The sequence below is a fragment of the Microcaecilia unicolor genome, chromosome 5 (assembly GCF_901765095.1).
Source record: "Microcaecilia unicolor chromosome 5, aMicUni1.1, whole genome shotgun sequence".
NCBI classification, from domain to species: domain Eukaryota; kingdom Metazoa; phylum Chordata; class Amphibia; order Gymnophiona; family Siphonopidae; genus Microcaecilia; species Microcaecilia unicolor.
The window spans coordinates 132,728,229-132,751,965 of NC_044035.1; the positions used below are offsets into that span (position 1 = coordinate 132,728,229).

The 23,737-nt window shown below is 47.3% G+C and overlaps 1 protein-coding gene across 3 annotated transcripts in view; it reads right to left on the reverse strand.

Moving 5' to 3' along the window:
* The window catches only part of PARG (poly(ADP-ribose) glycohydrolase), a 496,940-nt gene that overhangs the window by 271,199 nt on the left and 202,004 nt on the right, over nt 1-23,737 (reverse strand). For all 3 annotated transcript variants that reach the window (XM_030203287.1, XM_030203289.1, XM_030203288.1), the window contains one exon: nt 15,662-15,754. In XM_030203287.1, the coding sequence (XP_030059147.1) occupies nt 15,662-15,754 (93 nt within the window). The remainder of the gene's footprint in view (nt 1-15,661; nt 15,755-23,737) is intronic.

Below are 23,737 nucleotides of genomic sequence, written 5' to 3' on the forward strand. Positions count from 1 at the left end.
AAATCATTGGTCACTTCCAAGTATCTGAAGATGACTCGTCTCACATCCAGATATTTAAGAGCAGAGTACTCCTCTGGGTAGTCCTCCCTACGAAAGGAAGGGAGACAGAGCTGCTGATTCACATGTGTTTTGTTACTTGTTTTGTTTGACCTCGTTTTAGTCCTCTTTGAGCTATTCCATATGGAGGATTGAACGTATTAAGTTCATCCAGAAGATTCTGAATTGTTTTTCTTACTTCCACTGTCACCCAGTCCCAGGGGGGTTTGTTCTGCTGAGGCATTACCAATCTCAATTCAAAACTGCATCCCATAACTGTTGCTTTCTGTCTTTCTGGTTCTAGGTGTATTCTGGGCCAGTTATGTTCCCACATATGGTCTGTTAGAATCTATCAGTATTTTATGCACCAAATGAGTGTCTGGTGTGCGTTTAGTTTTGTTTAGTTAGTAAAATAAGGAATACTTGAAAATAAAGACAGAAATAGATTTCAGATAGAAAGATATTTATTCTTACCAAAGTTTCAATTCAGTACAGACATCGGACAGATTCTGGGTTCAATAGCACAGCGTTCCGCCGTCTGAGAAGTGCTGAGGACGACTTCTTCTATTAAGCCAAAATCTCTCTTCTTTTATACCCTTACCTCTCCATAGAAGTCTATGGTGAGGTACAATTTTTTTCAGTTATTTCTCAATTTCTGCGGTTATACTTTCGCGTCCTGCCATCTGTGCATTTGTACCCAGCTCCTTCCGTTCCATCTATTTCAACAGGTTGCCACATTTTCCGGTTATGTCAACATGTTTTTGGAACAAACTGTTTTTTGCGGTTACTAACATATTTTTCTGTTGAGATACCAGTTTCACATAATGTTTTTGCAACACCTCTCATCACATCTTCTGATCTCTGTATCATTTTATACATTAATATACAAAAATAAACCCCATTTTGAGAGCCACAATTTTTTTTCCATTTTATCCATCATTCTTTCATTACAGGTGCTATATTTTATTTGATTATTGTACCTGTTTGTGTTAAGACTCATTGTTCAGACCTGCTTTCTGCAGATTCTCAAATATTAATTCATTTGTTACTTATTTGGCCTAGTCAGTACTTTTTCAGATGTTTTTGGCTCTGTGGCTTTGTCCACCACAATTCCAGTGGTAGATCTAAAACCAGGCCATATATTAACATTCCCCTCTTCACCCTATCCCATAGGGTGACACCAGGGTTAATGTACCATGGTACCATCCATTCCAGAAGGTATCCTACAAGGCCATCAAATTTTCTGTGTCTCAATGCAAACCGGTACAGTCTGAATTATTTGGTTTCAGATTACCATCCTGGCACCACTTCAATTCTTTCTATCCTTCCTACTTATCTATATCTATGGTTATACAAAAAAACTTATAGTTACTATACTTCTACCCTTTAATATGCAGATTCTATCTTATTCTTACCTATTTTATCATTAATTCTTTGGTTATATACTGATTATATCTTATCTTATAAAGCTTTATATGGTTATATTGTATCCCTGTGTGTGCTATTACCTGATTATACAGATGCAGACATCTCTCTAGTGTCTCTAGCAGTTGCATAGCGATTGGTCCTTCTCAGAGGGAGATAGTCCAATGTGTCATCTCCTGTGGTGTTGGGAAGGAGATTTTCGTACAGGACATATTGTCCTGCTGTTGTCTTTTTCGTGATTGCAGTTTCAATTAAGCGTTCTACTAAGCCTCTAGCACAAGGGATTATGCAACACCCTACTAGCACAAAAATTGTGACAGTGAGGTTAAGCCTTCCAAAGCTCTGGTGATTGATCCATCTGGAGCTGTATTGTTGGGGATAAAGGTGCAACACTGATGAGTTCAAAGCCAGAAACCAAATAGCTGCAGGATTCGAATCAGTTTTCTTTTGGTGGTCTACTATAAATAAGAACGTAGACTGGATTAATTATATATATTACAACCAGCAGAGATTTGTGAACTACACTAGGGACGCAGTTAAAGGAATTGCAACACAATTAGACGCCACCAGCAGGATGACGTTGGAAAATAGATTAGTTCTTGACCAACTTCTAGCAGCGGATGGCGGGGTGTGCCAAAAGATAGGTACACAGTGTTGCACCTTTATCCCCAACAATACAGCTCCAGATGGATCAATCACCAGAGCTTTGGAAGGCTTAACCTCACTGTCACAAGAATTGGCAGAAAACTCTGGCGTTGATACATCCTGGACTGGTTGGATGGATAAAGCTTTTGGTAAATGGAAGACATTTATCATTTCAGCAACCACAACTATAATCATAGTGGTAGCAATTTTTGTGCTAGTAGGGTGTTGCATAATCCCTTGTGCTAGAGGCTTAGTAGAACGCTTAATTGAAACTGCAATCACGAAAAAGACAACAGCAGGACAATATGTCCTGTACGAAAATCTCCTTCCCAACACCACAGGAGATGACACATTGGACTATCTCCCTCTGAGAAGGACCAATCGCTATGCAACTGCTAGAGACACTAGAGAGATGTCTGCATCTGTATAATCAGGTAATAGCACACACAGGGATACAATATAACCATATAAAGCTTTATAAGATAAGATATAATCAGTATATAACCAAAGAATTAATGATAAAATAGGTAAGAATAAGATAGAATCTGCATATTAAAGGGTAGAAGTATAGTAACTATAAGTTTTTTTGTATAACCATAGATATAGATAAGTAGGAAGGATAGAAAGAATTGAAGTGGTGCCAGGATGGTAATCTGAAACCAAATAATTCAGACTGTACCGGTTTGCATTGAGACACAGAAAATTTGATGGCCTTGTAGGATACCTTCTGGAATGGATGGTACCATGGTACATTAACCCTGGTGTCACCCTATGGGATAGGGTGAAGAGGGGAATGTTAATATATGGCCTGGTTTTAGATCTACCACTGGAATTGTGGTGGACAAAGCCACAGAGCCAAAAACATCTGAAAAAGTACTGACTAGGCCAAATAAGTAACAAATGAATTAATATTTGAGAATCTGCAGAAAGCAGGTCTGAACAATGAGTCTTAACACAAACAGGTACAATAATCAAATAAAATATAGCACCTGTAATGAAAGAATGATGGATAAAATGGAAAAAAAAATTGTGGCTCTCAAAATGGGGTTTATTTTTGTATATTAATGTATAAAATGATACAGAGATCAGAAGATGTGATGAGAGGTGTTGCAAAAACATTATGTGAAACTGGTATCTCAACAGAAAAATATGTTAGTAACCGCAAAAACAGTTTGTTCCAAAAACATGTTGACATAACCGGAAAATGTGGCAACCTGTTGAAATAGATGGAACGGAAGGAGCTGGGTACAAATGCACAGATGGCAGGACGCGAAAGTATAACCGCAGAAATTGAGAAATAACTGAAAAAAATTGTACCTCACCATAGACTTCTATGGAGAGGTAAGGGTATAAAAGAAGAGAGATTTTGGCTTAATAGAAGAAGTCGTCCTCAGCACTTCTCAGACGGCGGAACGCTGTGCTATTGAACCCAGAATCTGTCCGATGTCTGTACTGAATTGAAACTTTGGTAAGAATAAATATCTTTCTATCTGAAATCTATTTCTGTCTTTATTTTCAAGTATTCCTTATTTTACTAACTAAACAAAACTAAACGCACACCAGACACTCATTTGGTGCATAAAATACTGATAGATTCTAACAGACCATATGTGGGAACATAACTGGCCCAGAATACACCTAGAACCAGAAAGACAGAAAGCAACAGTTATGGGATGCAGTTTTGAATTGAGATTGGTAATGCCTCAGCAGAACAAACCCCCCTGGGACTGGGTGACAGTGGAAGTAAGAAAAACAATTCAGAATCTTCTGGATGAACTTAATACGTTCAATCCTCCATATGGAATAGCTCAAAGAGGACTAAAACGAGGTCAAACAAAACAAGTAACAAAACACATGGAAGCGAGAAACAATCTTGGGCAGGAAGGAAGGCACTGTGCGAATAGTCACTCCTGCCTCAGTGAACTGCAGAAAAGGCTCTCGACATGAGAGCGCCTGGAGCTCGGAAACTCTTCTGGCTGAAGTGATAGCCACCAAAAAGACTGCTTTCAACGTCAGGTCTTTCAGAGATGCCCTCGACAAGGGTTCAAAAGGCGGCTTCTGCAATGCTCTTAGCACCAGGTTGAGATTCCACGCAGGCCCCACTGAGTGCAGAGGAGGGCGCAGGTGATTAACTCCCTTGAGAAAGCGCACCACATCTGGCTGCGAAGCCAGGGAAGCACCCTTCAGGCGGCCCCTGAAGCAAGCCAGAGCCGCTACCTGGACTTTAAGGGAACTGAGCGACAGGCCTTTCTCCAGACCTTCTTGCAGGAACGCCAACACTGAAGAAATTGGAGCAGTGAAGGGAGAAAGAGAGCCTGCTTCACACCATGCTGCAAAGATACGCCAAACCCTGGCGTAAGTAGTAGAAGTAGAGCGTTTCCTCGCTCTCAGCATAGTGGCGATGACCTTGTCTGAGAAGCCCTTCTTCCTCAGACGCTGCCGCTCAATAGCCAGGCCGTAAGACCAAAGGGAGAGGGATCCTCCATCACCACGGGACCCTGATGTAACCGGCCCTGCTCCACTGACAGCCGCAGAGGATCGTCGACTGAGAGCCTGATCAAGTCCGCATACCAGGGACGTCTGGGCCAATCCGGACCCACCAGGATTACCCTGCCGGGATGCTTTGCCACCCGGTCTAGCACCCTGCCCAACATGGGCCAGGGCGGGAACACATAGAGGAGCTCTTGTGTCGGCCACTGTTGGAGAAGAGCATCTACTCCCAGGGATCGAGGGTCCCGTCCTCTGCTGAAAAAGCGCGGCACTTGGCAATTGGCCGATGACGCCATCAGATCTAGGCTCGGCTGGCCCCAGCGCTTCGTGATGTCCAAGAACGCCTGAGCAGATAGTTGCCACTCTCCGGGCTCCAAGGTATGGCGACTGAGAAAGTCCGCCTTGACATTCATGACTCCGGCAATGTGGGCCGCTGAAAGCTGCTCCAGGTTCGCTTCCGCCCACTGGCAAAGACTCATAGCCTCCTTGGCTAGAGGGGCGCTCTTGGTACCTCCCTGGCGGTTGATATAGGCCACAGCCGTGGCATTGTCCGACAGGACCCGTACAGGCTACAACACCAGTACCGGGATGAACTCCAATAACACCAACCGAATGGCTCTGAGTTCCAGGAGGTTGATAGACCACTTGCCTCTGCAGGAGACTAGAGCCCCTGCGCTGTCCTTCCCAAGCAGAGGGCTCCCCAGCCCATCAAAGAGGCGTCTGTCGTGACGACAATCCACTCCGGGGTCACCAGAGGCAATCGTGCAGACAACTTGTCTGTCTGCGTCCACCAGCTCAGCGCCTTGCGCACTGCTGGGTCCACGGGAAGGCGCACAGCATAATCCTCCGACATCGGAGTCCAGCGCAGCAGCAGAGATAGCTGTAGTGGTCTCATATGAGCCCTGGCCCAGGGCACTACTTCCATCGTGGCCGTCATAGAGCCCAACAGCTGCACGTAGTCCCAAGCCCGAATAGGAGAGGCTACTAGGAACTAGTCCACCTGAGCCTGAAGCTTGACAATCCGATTGTCTGGCAGGAACACTCTGCCCACTTGGGTGTCGAATCGAACTCCCAGATACTCCAGGGACTGAGTCGGGCGCAGCTGGCTCTTCTTCAGTTGATGATCCATCCCAGGGAGCTCACAAGAGCAACTACCCGGTCCATAGCTTTGCCGCACTCTGCATAAGAGGGGGCTCGGATCAACCAGTCGTCCAGATAAGGATGGACTTGTACTCCTTCCTTTAGCAGGAAGGCCGCTATGACCCCCATTACTTTGGAAAAGGTCCGCGGAGCAGTAGCCAACCCGAAAGGGAGGGCTCTGAACTGGAAGTGTCGACTCAGGACTGTAAAACGCAGAAAGCGTTGGAGAGGAGGCCAGATGGGAAAATGCAGGTACGCTTCCTTGATGTCCAAGGAAGCCAAGAACTCTCCTGCCTTCACTGCCGCTATAACAGAGCGGAGAGTCTCCATGCGAAAGTGCCTCACTTTCCAGGCCCGATTGACCCCTTTGAGGTCGAGGATAGGCCGAACAGAACCTCCTTTCTTTGGAACCACAAAGTAAATGGAGTAACGTCCCTTGCCAATCTGAGTTTTTGGCACCGGAACGACCGCACCCAGGCGGATCAGGTTGTCCAAGGTCTGCTGCACTGCCACAGCTTGACCGGAGACTTGCAGGGAGAGAGTACAAACCCGTCTCTTAAGGGTTGGCAGAACTCTAGCTTGTAGCCGTCTCTGATGACTTCCAGCACCCACGCGTCTGAAGTTATAGTGGTCCACTCGCCCAGAAACGAGGACAGCCGTCCTCCAATCTGCACTGGGGCGTGGACCAAGGCCCCGTCATTGGGTACGAGACCCTGGGGGAGGACCGGAGGGAGCACCTCCGGGACGGCGGTCTCTGCGAAAGGAATGCTGCTTGGGGGAGAAATTCCTCCTGAAGGAAGAGGGGGCAGAGGAACCCGACTTGCCCGGGCGGAACCGACGGGCTTCCAGCAACCGTCCTCTGGAGGTACCGGGACGAGTACTAGCCCGAGCCCTGAGCTCTGGGAATTTCTTGCCCTTAGACGTGCCGAGATCGGTCACGATTTTGTCCAGCTCGACCCCAAAGAGCAGCTTGCCTTTAAAAGGCAATCTAGCCAGGCGGGATTTATAGGCGTGGTCAGCAGACCAATGTTTCAGCCAAAGCCACCGCCGCGCAGAGACTGTCTGAGCCATGCCTTTAGCTGAGGCTCTCAAGACATCATACAGCAAGTCTGCCAAATAGGCTAAGCCCGATTCCAGGGCCGGCCAATCAGCCCTCAAGGAAAGATCCGAGGGGGAAGCCCGCTGCACCATAGTCAGGCACGCCCTGGCCACATAGGAGCCGCAAACTGAGGCCTGCAAACTTAAAGCAGCTGCCTCAAAGGACGACCTTAAGGCCGCCTCCAATCTTCTGTCTTGGGCGTCCTTTAGGGCCGTGCCACCTTCCACCGGCAACGCCGTTTTCTTAGTCACCGCAGTGATTAAAGAATCCACGGTAGGCCACAGATAGGCCTCACGTTCACTCACAGCCAAAGGATAGAGGCGGGACATAGCCCTAGCCACTTTAAGGCTCGTTTCCGGGACATCCCATTGAGCCGCAATTAAGGTGTGCATGGCATCATGCACGTGGAAGGATCTAGGCGGGCGCTTCGTCCCCAGCATAATGGCAGAGCCAACAGGGGCTGAGGGAGAGACGTCCTCCGGAGAGGAAATCTTCAAAGTGTCCATGGCCTGTAAAAACAGGTTGGGCAAATCCTCTGGGCTAAAAAGGCGCGCTGCAGAGGGGTCATCCGCTCCATCCGAGCGGGGATCTATCTCCTCCAAGGAATCCGCAAAGGACCGTTGGGAGACCTCAGACACGCTGCCCTCATCTACATCGGAGGAGACAAAGTCCTCCAAGGCCTGGAAATCAACCCGAGGGCGTTTACCTCTGGGAACCTCAACCTCTTTATCAGAAGAGGGAGCAGGGACAGCGTTTTGCATGAGGAAAGCCTGATGCAGCAGCAAAACAAACTCGGGGGAGAAACCCCCCAGACTGTGCACTTCCGCAGCCTGGGCAACAGCCCTAGACGCACTCTCAACCGGCGCTCGCAATAGCGGGGGAGAGACATGCTGCGCATCCAAAATGGCGTCCGGCGCGAAACTCCGCGAAGGAGCCGCGCGGGAAGAACGGCGCTTAACTTTAGCCGCTTGTGCCGTCGCCCAAATTAAGGGCGTTCATGGCATTAATGTCTCCAACCTCAAGGGCGGCCCACGAAGAAGCCGTCCGAGCCGCGTGGCCGGCCAAGATGGCGGAGGCGAGGAGCGGGGGATGGGCGTTTATGGCGGGAAAAAAACCGCCACGCCGGAGGAACGACCGGGACATTCATCGGTCACTAAACTGTCACCCATCAAGGGCGAATCAGGTTGTAAAACCCCCGCATCCCCTCTAGAAGCGCTCCAGCGATCCGGGGAGCGACCCTTTGCGCCCTCGCCCTCCGACGCCATATGCCACGAGGAGAAGAATCGGGGAACCCCCTGCCCACTATAAAAAGGTAAAATTACCTGCTTGCCGCTTCGAGCTGTAACGAACTGGTGTCCCAGTGAGTAGCTGCAATGAACGTTTAAAGAAACGTCGAATTAAACGCCTTTAAAGACGTTTAATTTTTTTTTTTTTTTTTTTTTTTTTTTTTAAACGGAGCCAGCGGGAGGGGGGAGAAAAGGAGGGACCTGGCACCACCAGGTTTACACTTGCTCAAAAGAGCCCTCAACCCCAGGCCTCAACAAAACCTAAGGATTAGGCTTGGAGGCCTAGCCAGAGCTGCTGCTGTGTGTGACCACCACCTGCTGAGATAGAGAACATACTGAGGAGTTTCCGGCAGCACATGACCACATATAGGGAGGCAAAAGTTTGCTCTCTATCTCCACCTGCTGGTAGATGGACACAACCCACCAGTCTATGGATTGATCAGCTTGATGATATGGAAAGAATGTTTGGTAATATGCTAGTCAGTCTGTGAACCTGGGAATGGAAAAAAAATGAAAAGGAGTATTTCCAGACTGTGATATTATTTGCCTCATTTGGACAATTAAGCTGAGAGAATTATTGCCTTTGAAAGACTTTGGAAGGATACGAGGTGGAACCTGAATGGTTTGAGTCAAGAAACTGAAAAGAAACCACTGCAGGACTCTTGGGAACTAATTTCTATAAAGAACTTTGCATATGGAAGCAAGAACTGTTTTCCTTTGTTGGACACTTTTCTCCTCTTGAATTAAAAACAAGGCTAAACATTTAAAGAGTCTTTGTATCTGTGAAGATCTTCTGCTGTGTTGATTTTGAGAAAGATTAATTTATCTGTTATTGAGAAGTTTCTCCATAAGTTAGCACCAAGAAGGATTCCTGCTGCGTTGGTGCTACACCAACACTAAGCTAAATAAATACTAAGGAAGACATTACAATATTAAATACAATAGGTTGCAAGGGAGACCCTTGGGGGACACCACAATCTGGGCCCCAAGGGGAGAAAGTTCACTCCTCATTCTAACCTTGTATGTCCTCAATAACAAAAAACCCTCAAATCATTTTAAAACAGGACCCACAATAACAGTCTCATCTAGCATCCACAAAAGTATCTCATGGTCAAAAATGTCAAATGCTGCAGATAGATCGAACTGAACTGGCAGTTGGCACCCTTTACCAAGTCGGTATTTCATTTCCGCTATCAAAGTGCACAGAACTGTCTCTCTGCTAAAATTCTTCCTAAAACCAGATTTAAGATAGAGTATCATGTTTTTCTAGATACTCCACAAGCTGTTTCTTAACTACTGCCTCTAAAATCTTTGCAAATATGGGGATGGATGCCACTGGTCTATAATTACATAGAAACAGAGAAACATGACGGCAGATAAGGGCCATATGGCCTATCTAGTCTTCCCATTCTCAGTAACTCCTTTTCCAATGAGATTCCACGTGTCTGTCCCACGCCTTCTTAAACTCTGACACAGTCTTCACAGACTTCGTCTCGACAACCTCCACTGGGAGGCCATTTCACGCATCCACCACCCTTTCCGTAAAAGAGTATTTCCTCAGATTCATCCTAAGCCTATTTCCTCTTAATTTCATCTTATGCCCTTTGTTCCAGAGGTTTCCTTCATTTTAAAAAGGCTCACCTCCTGTACATTAATGCCACCGAAGTATTTAAACATCTCTATCATATCCCCTCTTTCCCGCCTCTCTTCCAGAGTATACATATTGAGGTTCATGAGCCTGTCACTATATGTTTTATAACCGAGACCGCAGACCAACTTTGTAGCCGCCTTCTGGACCGACTCCATCCTGTTTATATCTTTCCATAAGTGCAGTCTCCAGAATTGCACACAGTATTCTAAATGGGGCCTTACCAGAGACTTGTACAAGGGCACTATCACCTCTTTTTCATGTTGTTCATTCCTCTCCTTATGCACCCAACCATCCTTCTGACTTAAGCGTCATCTTTTCTACCCAGGGATTTGGTTTGTTCTTTAAGATTGGTGTAAGGATAATATGGCCAAAATAACCAGGGTAGTCACCCAGTTCCAAACACAGGTTCAACCATGACATCAACAATCTTTAAAAGTTGCTGATGGAGATTTAAAAAGTAGAACACATATCCAAATTACAATGAGACGAAGAATATTTCTACAGCAGCTTGCCTGTCTCTTCAAAGTTAACTGACTTAAAGGAGCTCCAACCTCTATCGCCAGGAATATTAAATTCCGTTAATATTGAGTGGGAAGAACAGTTTAGTATTCTTTCTGGAGATGTAGCTGATAACATTAAAAATACCTTATCAAAAGCAGGAAAGGAGAGATTCTCTGATGGAGACTTTCGCCTCTCCTCTGGTGGGGAGTCTGACGGAATGCCATAGGACTCCTCCGAGAAGTACCAAGGATCATCACCAGATACCCATGAGCGGTCCATATCAGAATGAGCAAGAAACTCCTCATGGGAATGCTGAGACTGTGCCTGCCTCAGATAGGAGGAACCAGGCATCAATATGCAATGTCTAGACCCCGGTGAAGCTTCCTCCACCGACCTCAAAGGGGTACCAACATGGGCATGTGTGACACCGATACTGCATGCAGCACTGACATCAGTGACCTCACCACAGGCTGAGGATCCCGCACAAGCACCCCTATGTCAATGAACTCTGCTGTAAAAGCCTCGCCAAGTGCTCTTGGAGCATGGCCCGGATCTGTTCATTGAGGGTCAACATTGGGAAAGGCTGGGGCGTCGGGTCAGAGACAGCCTGCTGAATCATCGGTGCCAACTCGGGTACCGGGTCCTGGCTACATGGAAACCTGCATACAAGCACCTTTTATAGAGGGGGAGCACTCCTCCTGGATCTAATACTTCTCAGGTACCGAATCCCTCAGTGCCCCTGGCACCATGCGTTGAGAAGGATCAATGTTTATTCTTCTTTGCCTTCACCTGATGCTGAACAATCAACACCCCTCGGTGCTGACGAGGATGACGTCAAATCCTCCCATCTCCTCGGTGTTGAGTCTAATACTGACCAATCCCAGGGGCCCTGTACAGCGGCAGCATAGAGGCAGGTGGAGACCTACTCAATGCATGTCCACTCCCACTGTCTGAGAAATATCTAGTAGCCACAGGGACTGATGTACCCAATGTCTGTGCAAGCGCTGTTGATAATGATTCTGATGTCGACAATTCGGACAGGGCTCAAAAAAAGAATACAGTTGGTAGAGCTATGGTCTGACCCCAAACACTGGATACACCAGGAATGGATATCAGCCCCAGAGATGGTCCAATTGAACCCAAGCACAGTGCTTAAAGTCTCTAGAAACCTTCAATAACATGGAAGAGAAAACAGCAGTGGCTAAAGTTTGCACATTAGTCCATAAAATCATTCATGGACATGCTCCGGCATACATGTCAGACCTTATTGATTTACCTCCCAGGAACGCTAAAAAATCAGCACGTACATTCTTGGGACTCCACTTCCCTAGTTGTAAAGGTTTAAAATACAAACTAGTTCATGCATCCTGCTTTTCTTACATTGGAACGCAACTGTGGAATACACTACCACTTAACGTAAAAAATATTCATGACCTTATCAACTTCCGAAAATCACTAAAGACCTACCTTTTTAACAAGACTTACCATAATAATCAATAACAGGAACTCCAACACATCATTACTTACTAGAGAATCTGTCTGTTTTTTGATTTATCGAATTGTTTAATCAGTCTGTTTTCTGATTTATTGAATTGATTTTATCCATTATATTACACTTGTTCTTTATGTAACCAATGGTTTTATCTACTCTTGATTGACGATTGATAGGATGTATTACTGTAAGCCACATTGAGTCTGCAAATAGGTGGGAAAATGTGGGATACAAATGCAACAAATAAATAAATAAATAAATAAATCAAACGACTATGGTGATATAAAAAGGGGGTGGGGGGGAATCACCAAAAATTGTAAAAGAGTACCCGGTCAATGTTCAGGTCTAAAAGGCCGAGAAAAAGAAAGAAAACTTAAGACAGAGCAAAAATGACTAGAAAAATATGGGAAAGACAGGGAACAAAACCTGTAGAGGGAATACAAAACAATATTAACTAACCCCATGAAGGAAGGCACCAGAACATGAAGTGAAAAATGATGATGCTTTGAGCCGCAAAAAAAAAAAAAAAGCATAGTCTCCTCACCACAGAATGAAATGTTGGTCCCACACTAGCGCATCAGGCGGGAAGGCACCCATGCATGCATGGTAGAATCACTGCTTCGAAGCTCTTAAAGTTACAGTATACTGGGCAGCATTTCCGCACCAGGTGCCATACATGACGTCACCCACATATGAAAATTAGCTGGCCTGCTTGTCCTCAGAGAAAGGTAATTTACCCAAGTGAAATCTAGCTCTAAAAAAGGTCGCAAGCATAAAAATGTGTGGCGTTGAGTAACATTAAAACCAGCTGATATCCATACTCAAATTATGCAAAACTATATATTTACTACATGAAAGCAAACTACGAAACTGTCACAGGTATGAAACTGTGTATTGTAAAAATCATATAAAACCTGCATCACAAAGCGAGCCATATGTATAAATCCATGCAACAATGTGCTAGGTGGATTGTAATGGTTGATTTGTTTTAGGAGTCTGACCCCTGATGACGCCAAAAAGCGAAACACAGACTATGTTGGGTGCGGGAACGTAAGGAGGAACAGATGAACTTGATCCGGGGATGATTTGCATTTCTACATCTAAACATTCCAGCGAATTACCCTGCATTTGAAAGTGATGCCCAAGGTTGCCCAGCCTTTAGTCAGTCACTGTTCATTCCAGTATATTCCCAGTGAAGGGATACGTGTACACCATCTTTGTTGGAATTATGTGAGTGATATTATGGGACAAATTAGAGGATGTTATTCATAGAAGAACCAGTATGATTTGGGACTGGGGGGGTGTCACATGTATGTTATTGAACAAGTGCAAAATGTTATGTTGATAGATTAGGCATTTTGCTGTATTAGCTGTGAGGAGCTGAAATGTTTGGATAATTGTGGTAATTTTAATCTGTTTTACCTATAACCCCAAGTGTTTTTAGAGTTTCTTCAGTGTTGATAGTTGCTGGAAAATATTTATTTTTATAAGTGTTACAACTATATTGATATTATACCCAGTGTTGAAGTGTATTATGCTTATGTATTTGAGAATAGAAGAGTTACACGGGGAAAGAAATCAAACCCGCCCCTGTAAGTAATCTTCTCTATCCCCACCTGTACCCATAACCTTCAGAAGTATTTTTTTTAACTGAGTTTTCAGCGAGTGTTAATGAAAATACAACACAAACGTGCTAAAACAGACATAAAACCAATATTCTCCCTAATTCCCCAACCTCAAACCAAACTCCAATTTCTCTGCCCATCCTGCATAAGATCTCATCTCCTCTTCCATATCTCTTCTTATTTACTATTCCCCTCCTCCATTTCAAGCACCAATGGCCAAAATCTTTTCCCCTAAAGAGAGTAAATAAACTGGGCACATAAATACTAGAAAATAATATTTCTATAAAATTTGAAAAGTACATAATATGCAAATATATCTAAAACTATAGAAATTATCTTCCAGGTGTAAGCACAGTAACTTTCAATGTTTTTGGATAAGCTTTTGGGACACACCCATCCCTCCTATACACCATGGCAAAAAAAAAAAATCTACTTATATGCAAATTTTCAATAAAGATACTTCAACTTTAAAAAATCCATTTTTTTTAAACTATGAAAAATCTCACATGTCCAGCATCCTGCACAGAGACGTTCAGTGCAGGGAAGAATTCCACACAAACCACCACAATCATCACTATTATCTACGGTCAGTGCTCCCTGCCCTTCTCACCCAACACTTCACACTTCTCTCACCTTTCTGTGAAGAAGCGCAGTTCAGGAGTTGGAAGTCCCAAGTCAGGACTATGCAGCACTGCCAGCCACTCCTGGCAGAGCCGCATGAAGGCCTGCTGTTCCTGCAACTGCCGGGTTCCATGCTGCCTGCTGCCGCACAAGATACACTGTCTCTGTTTTGCCTCGCTGCTCTACTTCCCTGCATGCGCCTGCAGGGCGCATGGGATTGGGGCGGGGCAGGGGAGCCCGATAATGTGTCCGCGCTGCAGTCTTGGAAATGGAGGTTGAGCTGTGTTGCGGCGGGGGGCAGGACTGAGAGGCCATCCAATCACCAGTCACCACACGCACACCCTTACAGATCAGGTGACCCAATGCTGCTGGCCCATGCGTGCACGCTGATCATGGAGGAAAAGAAGGTGCCAGTGACCATGGAGCAAGGTGTTGGGACCAAGGTGCTGCACACCACAGAAATCCCGCAGAAGACACATGTATCCCCACGTGAGTCCTGCGGACCTGGTGGGGATTCCCACAGGAGTCCTGTGGACCTGGGGGGATTCAAACGAACCTCATTCCCGTGTAACTCTATATTTGAGAGCAGAGTTTACAATGAGAAGACTTACGATCAAGCCAGAGGCCCAGAAGGCACTAGTTGTGAGAGACCAGGCCCTACAGCACCTGGAATGCTTCTAAAAGCCACTGGGAGGGAAACACAGCAAAGGGGAAATCAAACGGCTAAATGGTATAAATACTTTTTTTTTTAATACAATATCGGGCCAGTAGTTCAGGCCTAAGGAGACCCCGAATTGTGGAAAAAGAAATTAAAAAAAAAAAAAAAAAAACTTTAAAAGGTGAAAACACTACAAAAAATACGGGGAACAAAGAAAAATGAAAAAGGAAGCAAGTCCTGAACTATTCACAGTGAAAAAAGCAGGAAGGCAAGAGAAATATCTCTGAAGAAAAAAGCCACATGTCTGAGGAAAAACAGAAGTGTCTTCACTGCTGTGCGGAAAAAAGCAAAACTTGGATGCCATTTGTCCTCGGAGAAAGAAAGATTATATATTGCCTTTCTGGTAAGAAAAATATTTCCATATTAGATTATTTTAATACTAAGTTTACTGTCTGAGTGCGCATGAGATCAAGCTCTTGCATGTAGGGAACTATGATGAGAATAATTTAAGTGGGATATTTAACTGTTACTGATAATTTAGATCCACTATTACTCGCCAACTGTTAATCTTGTTCCTGCACCCCATCAGTCCACCAGGGAAGCTTCTACGTATAGACTGTGCTACTGGAAAATTTATTTCACTGAGTCCACTACATTGGAGGCCTTCTGTCCCTGACTCATGCCAAACTAGAAAGGAAAAGGATAGATAGATAGATAGATAGATAGATAGATAGATAGATAGATAGATAGATAGATAGATAGATAGATAGATAGATAGATAGATAGATAGATAGATAGATAGATAGATAGATAGATAGATAGATAGAGATAGGAAAGCAAGCTTCAAACCTTACTATAAGTGACAGAACAATCGTAACCTTTAATCAGGAAAATGGAGTCTGGCCTTGGCACTTGTACCCTGGCCATTTTACATGAAATTAATTCACCCTGACTGATGATGCAGAAGAGTTCACTGAACTGCATCTGTTTACCTGAGTGCAGAGTTCTGGCAGGCGACACGATAGCTTTACCATGTCAGGCAGGATGGACTGGAACAGATGGTCAGCCTCAGCATCGTCAAGCACCTAACACCAAACCCCCAGAAAAAAAGAATGTATTTGATGAATGTGTTTCTATTTGATGCAACTACCTAGTCAATCTAATTCATGCTATTTTCATAAATTAAATTTTCAGTTCAAATCTATTATATTTTTGTATTAACAAATGCAAAGAACAGTGCAAGACACAATTACATCAGGATGCTAACATTGATCAATTCATCCATCAGCAACAAGAGTCCAACTTGCCCCAGTAATTTTTACATGTGGTGTATTTATCCATAATTACCTCCTCATACCTTTGGTACAAACAGCATTCCACCATTGCTGCATTGTAAAGTCCTTCCAACGAAAAAGGATAAGCTTCACAGCAACAAATACTAAGAGATCAAACAACCTGACATCAACCTCAGGTAAAGCGAATGCTACATACCTGTAGAAGGTATTCTCCGAGGACAGCAGGCTGATTGTTCTCACTGATGGGTGACGTCCACGGCAGCCCCTCCAATCGGAATCTTCACTAGCAAAAGCCTTTGCTAGCCCTCGCGCGCCGATGCGCACCGCGCATGCGCGGCCGTCTTCCCGCCCGAAACCGGCTCGTGCCGGCCAGTCTCATATGTAGCAAGACAAAGACTAGGGAAGACACAACTCCAAAGGGGAGGCGGGCGGGTTTGTGAGAACAATCAGCCTGCTGTCCTCGGAGAATACCTTCTACAGGTATGTAGCATTCGCTTTCTCCGAGGACAAGCAGGCTGCTTGTTCTCACTGATGGGGTATCCCTAGCCCCCAGGCTCACTCAAAACAACAACCATGGTCAATTGGGCCTCGCAACGGCGAGGACATAACTGAGATTGACCTAAAAAATTTACCAACTAACTGAGAGTGCACCCTGGAACAGAACAAACATGGGCCTAGGGGGGGGGGAGTTGGATTCTAAACCCCGAACAGATTCTGAAGCACTGACTGCCCGAACCGACTGTAGCGTCGGGTATCCTGCTGCAGGCAGTAATGAGATGTGAATGTGTGGACAGATGACCACGTTGCAGCTTTGCAAATCTCTTCAATAGTGGCTGACTTCAAGTGGGCTACCGACGCTGCCATAGCTCTAACATTATGAGCCGTGACATGACCCTCAAGAGCCAGCCCAGCTTGGGCATAAGTGAAGGAAATGCAATCTGCTAGCCAATTGGATATGGTGCATTTTCCCACAGCCACTCCCCTCCTGTTGGGATCAAAAGAAACAAACAATTGGGCGGACTGTCTGTTGGGCTGTGTCCGCTCCAGATAGAAGGCCAATGTTCTCTTGCAGTCCAATGTGTGCAGCTGACGTTCAGCAGGGCAGGAATGAGGACGGGGAAAGAATGTTGGCAAGACAATTGACTGGTTCAGATGGAACTCCGACACAACCTTTGGCAAGAACTTAGGGTGAGTGCGGAGGACTACTCTGTTATGATGAAATTTGGTGTAAGGGGCCTGGGCTACCAGGGCCTGAAGCTCACTGACTCTACGAGCTGAAGTAACTGCCACCAAGAAAATGACCTTCCAGGTCAAGTACTTCAGATGGCAGGAATTCAGTGGCTCAAAAGGAGGTTTCATCAGCTGGGTGAGAACGACATTGAGATCCCATGACACTGTAGGAGGCTTGACAGGGGGCTTTGACAAAAGCAAACCTCTCATGAAGCGAACAACTAAAGGCTGTCCTGAGATCGGCTTACCTTCCACACGGTAATGGTATGCACTGATTGCACTAAGGTGAACCCTTACAGAGTTGGTCTTCAGACCAGAATCAGACAAGTGCAGAAGGTATTCAAGCAGGGTCTGTGTAGGACAAGAGTGAGGATCTAGGGCCTTGCTGTCACACCAGACGGCAAACCTCCTCCACAGAAAGAAGTAACTCCTCTTAGTGGAATCTTTCCTGGAAGCAAGCAAGATGCTGACAGACCCAAAGAGGCAAAGTCTACGCTCTCAACATCCAAGCCATGAGAGCCAGGGACCGGAGGTTGGGATGCAGAAGCGCCCCTTCGTCCTGTGTGATGAGGGTCGGAAAACACTCCAATCTCCACGGTTCTTCGGAGGACAACTCCAGAAGAAGAGGGAACCAGATCTGACGCGGCCAAAAAGGAGCAATCAGAATCATGGTGCCGCGGTCTTGCTTGAGTTTCAACAAAGTCTTCCCCACCAGAGGTATGGGAGGATAAGCATACAGCAGACCCTCCCCCCCAGTCCAGGAGGAAGGCATCCGATGCCAGTCTGCCGTGGGCCTGAAGCCTGGAACAAAACTGAGGGACTTTGTGGTTGGCTCGAGATGCGAAGAGGTCTACCAAGGGGGTGCCCCACACCTGGAAGATCTGTCGCACTACACGGGAATTGAGCGACCACTCGTGAGGTTGCATAATCCTGCTCAACCTGTCGGCCAGACTGTTGTTTACGCCTGCCAAATATGTGGCTTGGAGCACCATGCCGTGACGGCGAGCCCAGAGCCACATGCTGACGGCTTCCTGACACAGGAGGCGAGATCCGGTGCCCCCCTGCTTGTTGACGTAATACATGGCAACCTGGTTGTCTGTCTGAATTTGGATAATTTGGTGGGACAGCCGATCTCTGAAAGCCTTCAGAGCGTTCCAGATCGCTCGTAACTCCAGAAGATTGATCTGCAGATCGCGTTCCTGGAGGGACCAGCTTCCTTGGGTGTGAAGCCCATCGACATGAGCTCCCCATCCCAGTAGAGATGCATCCGTGGTCAGCACTTTTTGCGGCTGAGGAATTTGGAAAGGACGTCCCAGAGTCAAATTGGACCAAATCGTCCACCAATACAGGGAGTTGAGAACACTCGTGGACAGGTGGATCACGTCTTCTAGATCCCCAGCAGTCTGAAACCACTGGGAAGCTAGGGTCCATTGAGCAGATCTCATGTGAAGGCGGGCCATGGGAGTCACATGGACTGTGGAGGCCATGTGGCCCAGCAATCTCAACATCTGCCGAGCTGTGATCTGCTGTGACGCTCGCACCCGCGAGACGAGGGACAACAAGTTGTTGGCTCTCGCCTCTGGGAGATAGGCGCGAGCCGTCCGAGAATCCAGCAGAGCTCCAATGAATTCGAGTTTCTGCACTGGGAGAAGATGGGACTTTGGATAATTTATCACAAACCCCAGTAGCTCCAGGAGGCGAATAGTAATCTGCATGGACTGCAGGGCTCCTGCCTCGGATGTGTTCTTCACCAGCCAATCGTCGAGATATGGGAACACGTGCACCCCCAGCCTGCGAAGTGCCGCTGCTACTGCAGCCAATCACTTTGTGAACACTCTGGGCGCAGAGGCGAGCCCAAAGGGTAGCACACAGTACTGGAAGTGACGTGTGCCCAGCTGAAATCGCAGATACTGTCTGTGAGCTGGCAGTATAGGGATGTGAGTGTAGGCGTCCTACAAGTCCAGAGAGCATAGCCAATCATTTTCCTGAATCATGGGAAGAAGGGTGCCCAGGGAAAGCATCCTGAACTTTTCTTTGACCAGATATTTGTTCAGGGCCCTTAGGTCTAGGATGGGACGCATTCCCCCTGTTTTCTTTTCCACAAGGAAGTACCTGGAATAGAATCCCAGCCCTTCTTGCCCGGATGGCACGGGCTCGACCGCATTGGCGCTGAGAAGGGCGGAGAGTTCCTCTGCAAGTACCTGCTTGTGCTGGAAGCTGTAAGACTGAGCTCCCGGTGGACAATTTGGAGGTTTTGAGGCCAAATTGAGGGTGTATCCTTGCCGGACTATTTGGAGAACCCACTGATCGGAGGTTATGAGAGGCCACCTTTGGTGAAAAGCTTTCAACCTCCCTCCGACTGGCAGGTCGCCCGGCACTGACACTTGGATGGCGGCTATGCTCTGCTGGAGCCAGTGAAAAGCTCGTCCCTTGCTTTTGCTGGGGAGCCGAGGGGCCTTGCTGAGGCGCACGCTGCTGACGAGAGCGAGCGCGCTGGGGCTTAGCCTGGGCCGCAGGCTGTCGAGAAGGAGGATTGTACCTACGCTTACCAGAAGAGTAGGGAACAGTCTTCCTTCCCCCGAAAAATCTTCTACCTGTAGAGGTAGAGGCTGAAGGCTGCCGGCGGGAGAACTTGTCGAATGCGGTGTCCCGCTGGTGGAGCTGCTCTACCACCTGCTCGACTTTTTCTCCAAAAATGTTATCCACATGGCAAGGCGAGTCCGCAATCCGCTGCTGGATTCTATTCTCCAGGTCGGAGGCACGCAGCCATGAGAGTCTGCGCATCACCACACCTTGAGCAGCGGCCCTGGACGCAACATCAAAGGTGTCATACACCCCTCTGGCCAGGAATTTTCTGCACGCCTTCAGCTGCCTGACCACCTCCTGAAATGGCTTGGCTTGCTCAGGGGGGAGCGCATCCACCAAGCCCGCCAACTGCCGCACATTGTTCCGCATGTGTATGCTCGTGTAGAGCTGGTAAGACTGAATTTTGGCCACGAGCATAGAAGAATGGTAGGCCTTCCTCCCAAAGGAGTCCAAGGTTCTAGAGTCCTTGCCCGGGGGCGCCGAAGCATGCTCCCTAGAACTCTTGGCCTTCTTTAGGGCCAAATCCACAACGCCAGAGTCGTGAGGCAACTGAGTGCGCATCAGCTCTGGGTCCCCATGGATCCGGTACTGGGACTCGATCTTCTTGGGAATGTGGGGGTTAGTTAAAGGCTTGGTCCAGTTCGCCAGCAATGTCTTTTTTAGGACATAATGCATGGGTACTGTGGACGCTTCCTTAGGTGGAGAAGGATAGTCCAGGAGCTCAAACATTTCAGCCCTGGGCTCGTCCTCCACAACCACCGGGAAGGGGATGGCCGTAGACATCTCCCGGACAAAGGAAGCGAAAGACAGACTCTCGGGAGGAGAAAGCTGTCTTTCAGGAGAGGGAGTGGGATCAGAAGGAAGACCCTCAGACTCCTCGTCAGAGAAATATCTGATGTCTCCTTCGTCTTCCCACGAGGCCTCACCCTCAGTGTCAGACACAAGTTCACGAACCTGTGTCTGCAACCGTGCCCGGCTTGACTCCGTGGAACCACGGCCACGGTGGGGGCGTCGAGAGGTAGACTCCCTCGCCGGCACCGGCGAAGCTCCCTCCGCCGACGTAGTCGGGGAGCCTTCCTGGGAGGCGACCGCAGTCGGTACCGCACGCGGCACCGATGCCGGAGACCTCACCCCGGGCGATGGACCAGCCGGCGCCACGCTCGACGGTACCGGTGGCGCAAGCACCCCCGGTACCTGAGGGGAAGGGCGCAACAGCTCTCCCAGGATCTCTGGGAGAACGGCCCGGAGGCTCTCGTTCAGAGCGGCTGCAGAAAAAGGCATGGAGGTCGATGCAGGCGTCGATGTCAGAGTCTGTTCCGGGCGTGGAGGCTGTTCCGGGCTGTCCAGATTGGAGCGCATCGACACCTCTTGGACAGAGGGTGAGCGGTCCTCTCGGTGCCGATGCCTGCTGGGTGCTGACTCCCTCGGCGACCCAGAGCTCTCAGTGCCGACACGGGAAGGGGACCGGTGTCGATGCTTCTTCGACTTCTTGCGAAGCATGTCACCGGAGCTTCCCGGCACCGACGAGGAGGACGTAGAATCCAGCCGTCTCTTCCTCGGGGCCGAGGCCGAAGAAGGTCGGTCTCGGGGGGGCTGTACCGCAGGAGCCCTCAGGGTAGGGGGAGACCCACCCGAAGGCTCACCGCCACCAGCAGGGGAATGGACAGCCCTCACCTGCACTCCAGACGAAGCACCACCGTCCGACGACATCAGCAGACGAGGTCCCGGTACCACCGACGTCAATACAGTCGTCCGATGTCTCAGCGCCGATGCAGAGGGCCGATGCCTCGATGCACTGGCAGCCGAGGATGAATGTCTGGACGCTGAAGACGTCGATGCACTCGATACCCCCGGTGCCGATGCCAACGAAGAGCCCGAGAACAAAATGTTCCACTGGGCTAACCTCGCTACCTGAGTACGCTTTTGTAAAAGGGAACACAGACTACAGGCCTGAGGGCGGTGCCCAGCCCCCAGACACTGAAGACACGACGCGTGCCTGTCAGTGAGCGAGATTACCCGGGCGCACTGGGTGCGCTTCTTGAAGCCGCTGGAAGGCTTCGATGTCATGGGCGGAAAAATCACGCCGGCGAGATCAAAACTCGAAATGACGAAAATTGGCACCACAAAAATAGGGAGAAGAAAATTTTGACCGAGGCCTAACTAAGGCCTACCCGACGACGAAAGAAAACTTACCGGGGCGAAAAGCTCGAAATACGGGAAGGAAAAAACCAAAAAGGCTCTTCCCGAACACTTTTTAAACTTTCTGAGAAGAAACGAGTCGAAAAGGACCCGCGAGGTCAACTTTCCGGGGCACGAACGGCGAAACACGACCGTACCGAGCGCGGACAAAAGAAGACTGGCCGGCACGAGCCGGTTTCGGGCGGGAAGACGGCCGCGCATGCGCGGTGCGCATCAGCACGCGAGGGCTAGCAAAGGCTTTTGCTAGTGAAGATTCCGATTGGAGGGGCTGCCGTGGACGTCACCCATCAGTGAGAACAAGCAGCCTGCTTGTCCTCGGAGAAAGGGGTATTCAATCTCCATAACTTCTAAGCAATAATCTAATATGTAAGAGCTGTGATTTTCAACCTTTTCCATTTCGTGGCACACTGACAAGGTGCAAAAACTGTCAAGGTACACCATCAATTTTTTAAAGGATATATATGTTATCAATTAACAAACGAATATTAAGACTGTGTTTAAAGTTTGATAATTACATTTTTAATCACTGTGTGGAGGAGTAGCCTAGTGGTTAGTGCAGCGGATTCTGATCCTGGGGAACTGGGTTTGATTCCCACTGCAGCTCCTTGTGACTCTGGGCAAGTCACTTATCCCCCTGTTTACTAAAGCTCAGCTCAAGTTATTTGCAGTAGGGCCCATTTTATTCCTATGGGCCCTGCTGCAGATAACTCGAGCTAAGCTTTAGTAAACAACCTCTTAAACCCACTATTGCCCCAGGTACAAATAAGTGCCTTTAGATACTATGTAAACCACTTTGAATGTAGTTGCAAAAAACCCCACAGAAAAGTGGTATATTAAGTCCCATTCCCTTTATAGCTAAATATTAAAGACACAAGTTGGCAAAAGGGCAACAAAAGATAATGAAATTAGCCACATATAACATGCATTCAAAAATATGGAAGGCACCATTCAAAAAAATATTCCGATTCTCATGTCATCTGAGCCACAGCAAAACAAAACTCTCCACTAAGTGCACTGTGAAAAAATACAAACCTGAAACAAATCCTAACATACATGTACAAATAAGTCATACAACAGTAGCACTAATTCCTATGATTCAAATAGCAAGAACCCTTCATATGAATAGGCAGCACTACAAATATTACACTGGACCCAAAACCACCAGTACACTACACCTCCTCCTACTGGTAAAACAGAACAATGTGAGACAGATACAGATCTCTACACAGAAGCTACATGCCCACAGAAAACCGTACCTAAATCATACGGAAAACACAGACAGACCTTCATCAAATAAAAGAGCGGGATTACAAATTAGAGAGATATAAAGACAAAAATTGAACTGGGAACCCCAAAACGTCAAACTAGGCATGTACCACAACATGGGAGAAACAAAAACAGAAATGCATTTCCTTTTATACTGAACATAATACAAAGACATCCATGATGTACATTTCCTAAACTAACATAGTTAATAATTCAAATAAAACACTTTTCTGCTTTCTGGATATTTTCCCATCATGTTGATCCTAATTTTTCTTTTCCGCTTTCCTGTTTGTCTTCTGCTCTCTTTCCAGCGGCTGCTGTCCATTTCTCTTTTCTCTTCTGTCTTGTTCCATTCCCTTATTACTTCTGTCTCCGATGTAATCAGCCACTGCTTGCTCCGGGATTGGTAACATGGAATGTAGCTACTAATTGGGTTTCTGTTGGGTACTTGTGACCTGGATTGGCCACTTTTGGAAGCAAAATACTGGGATG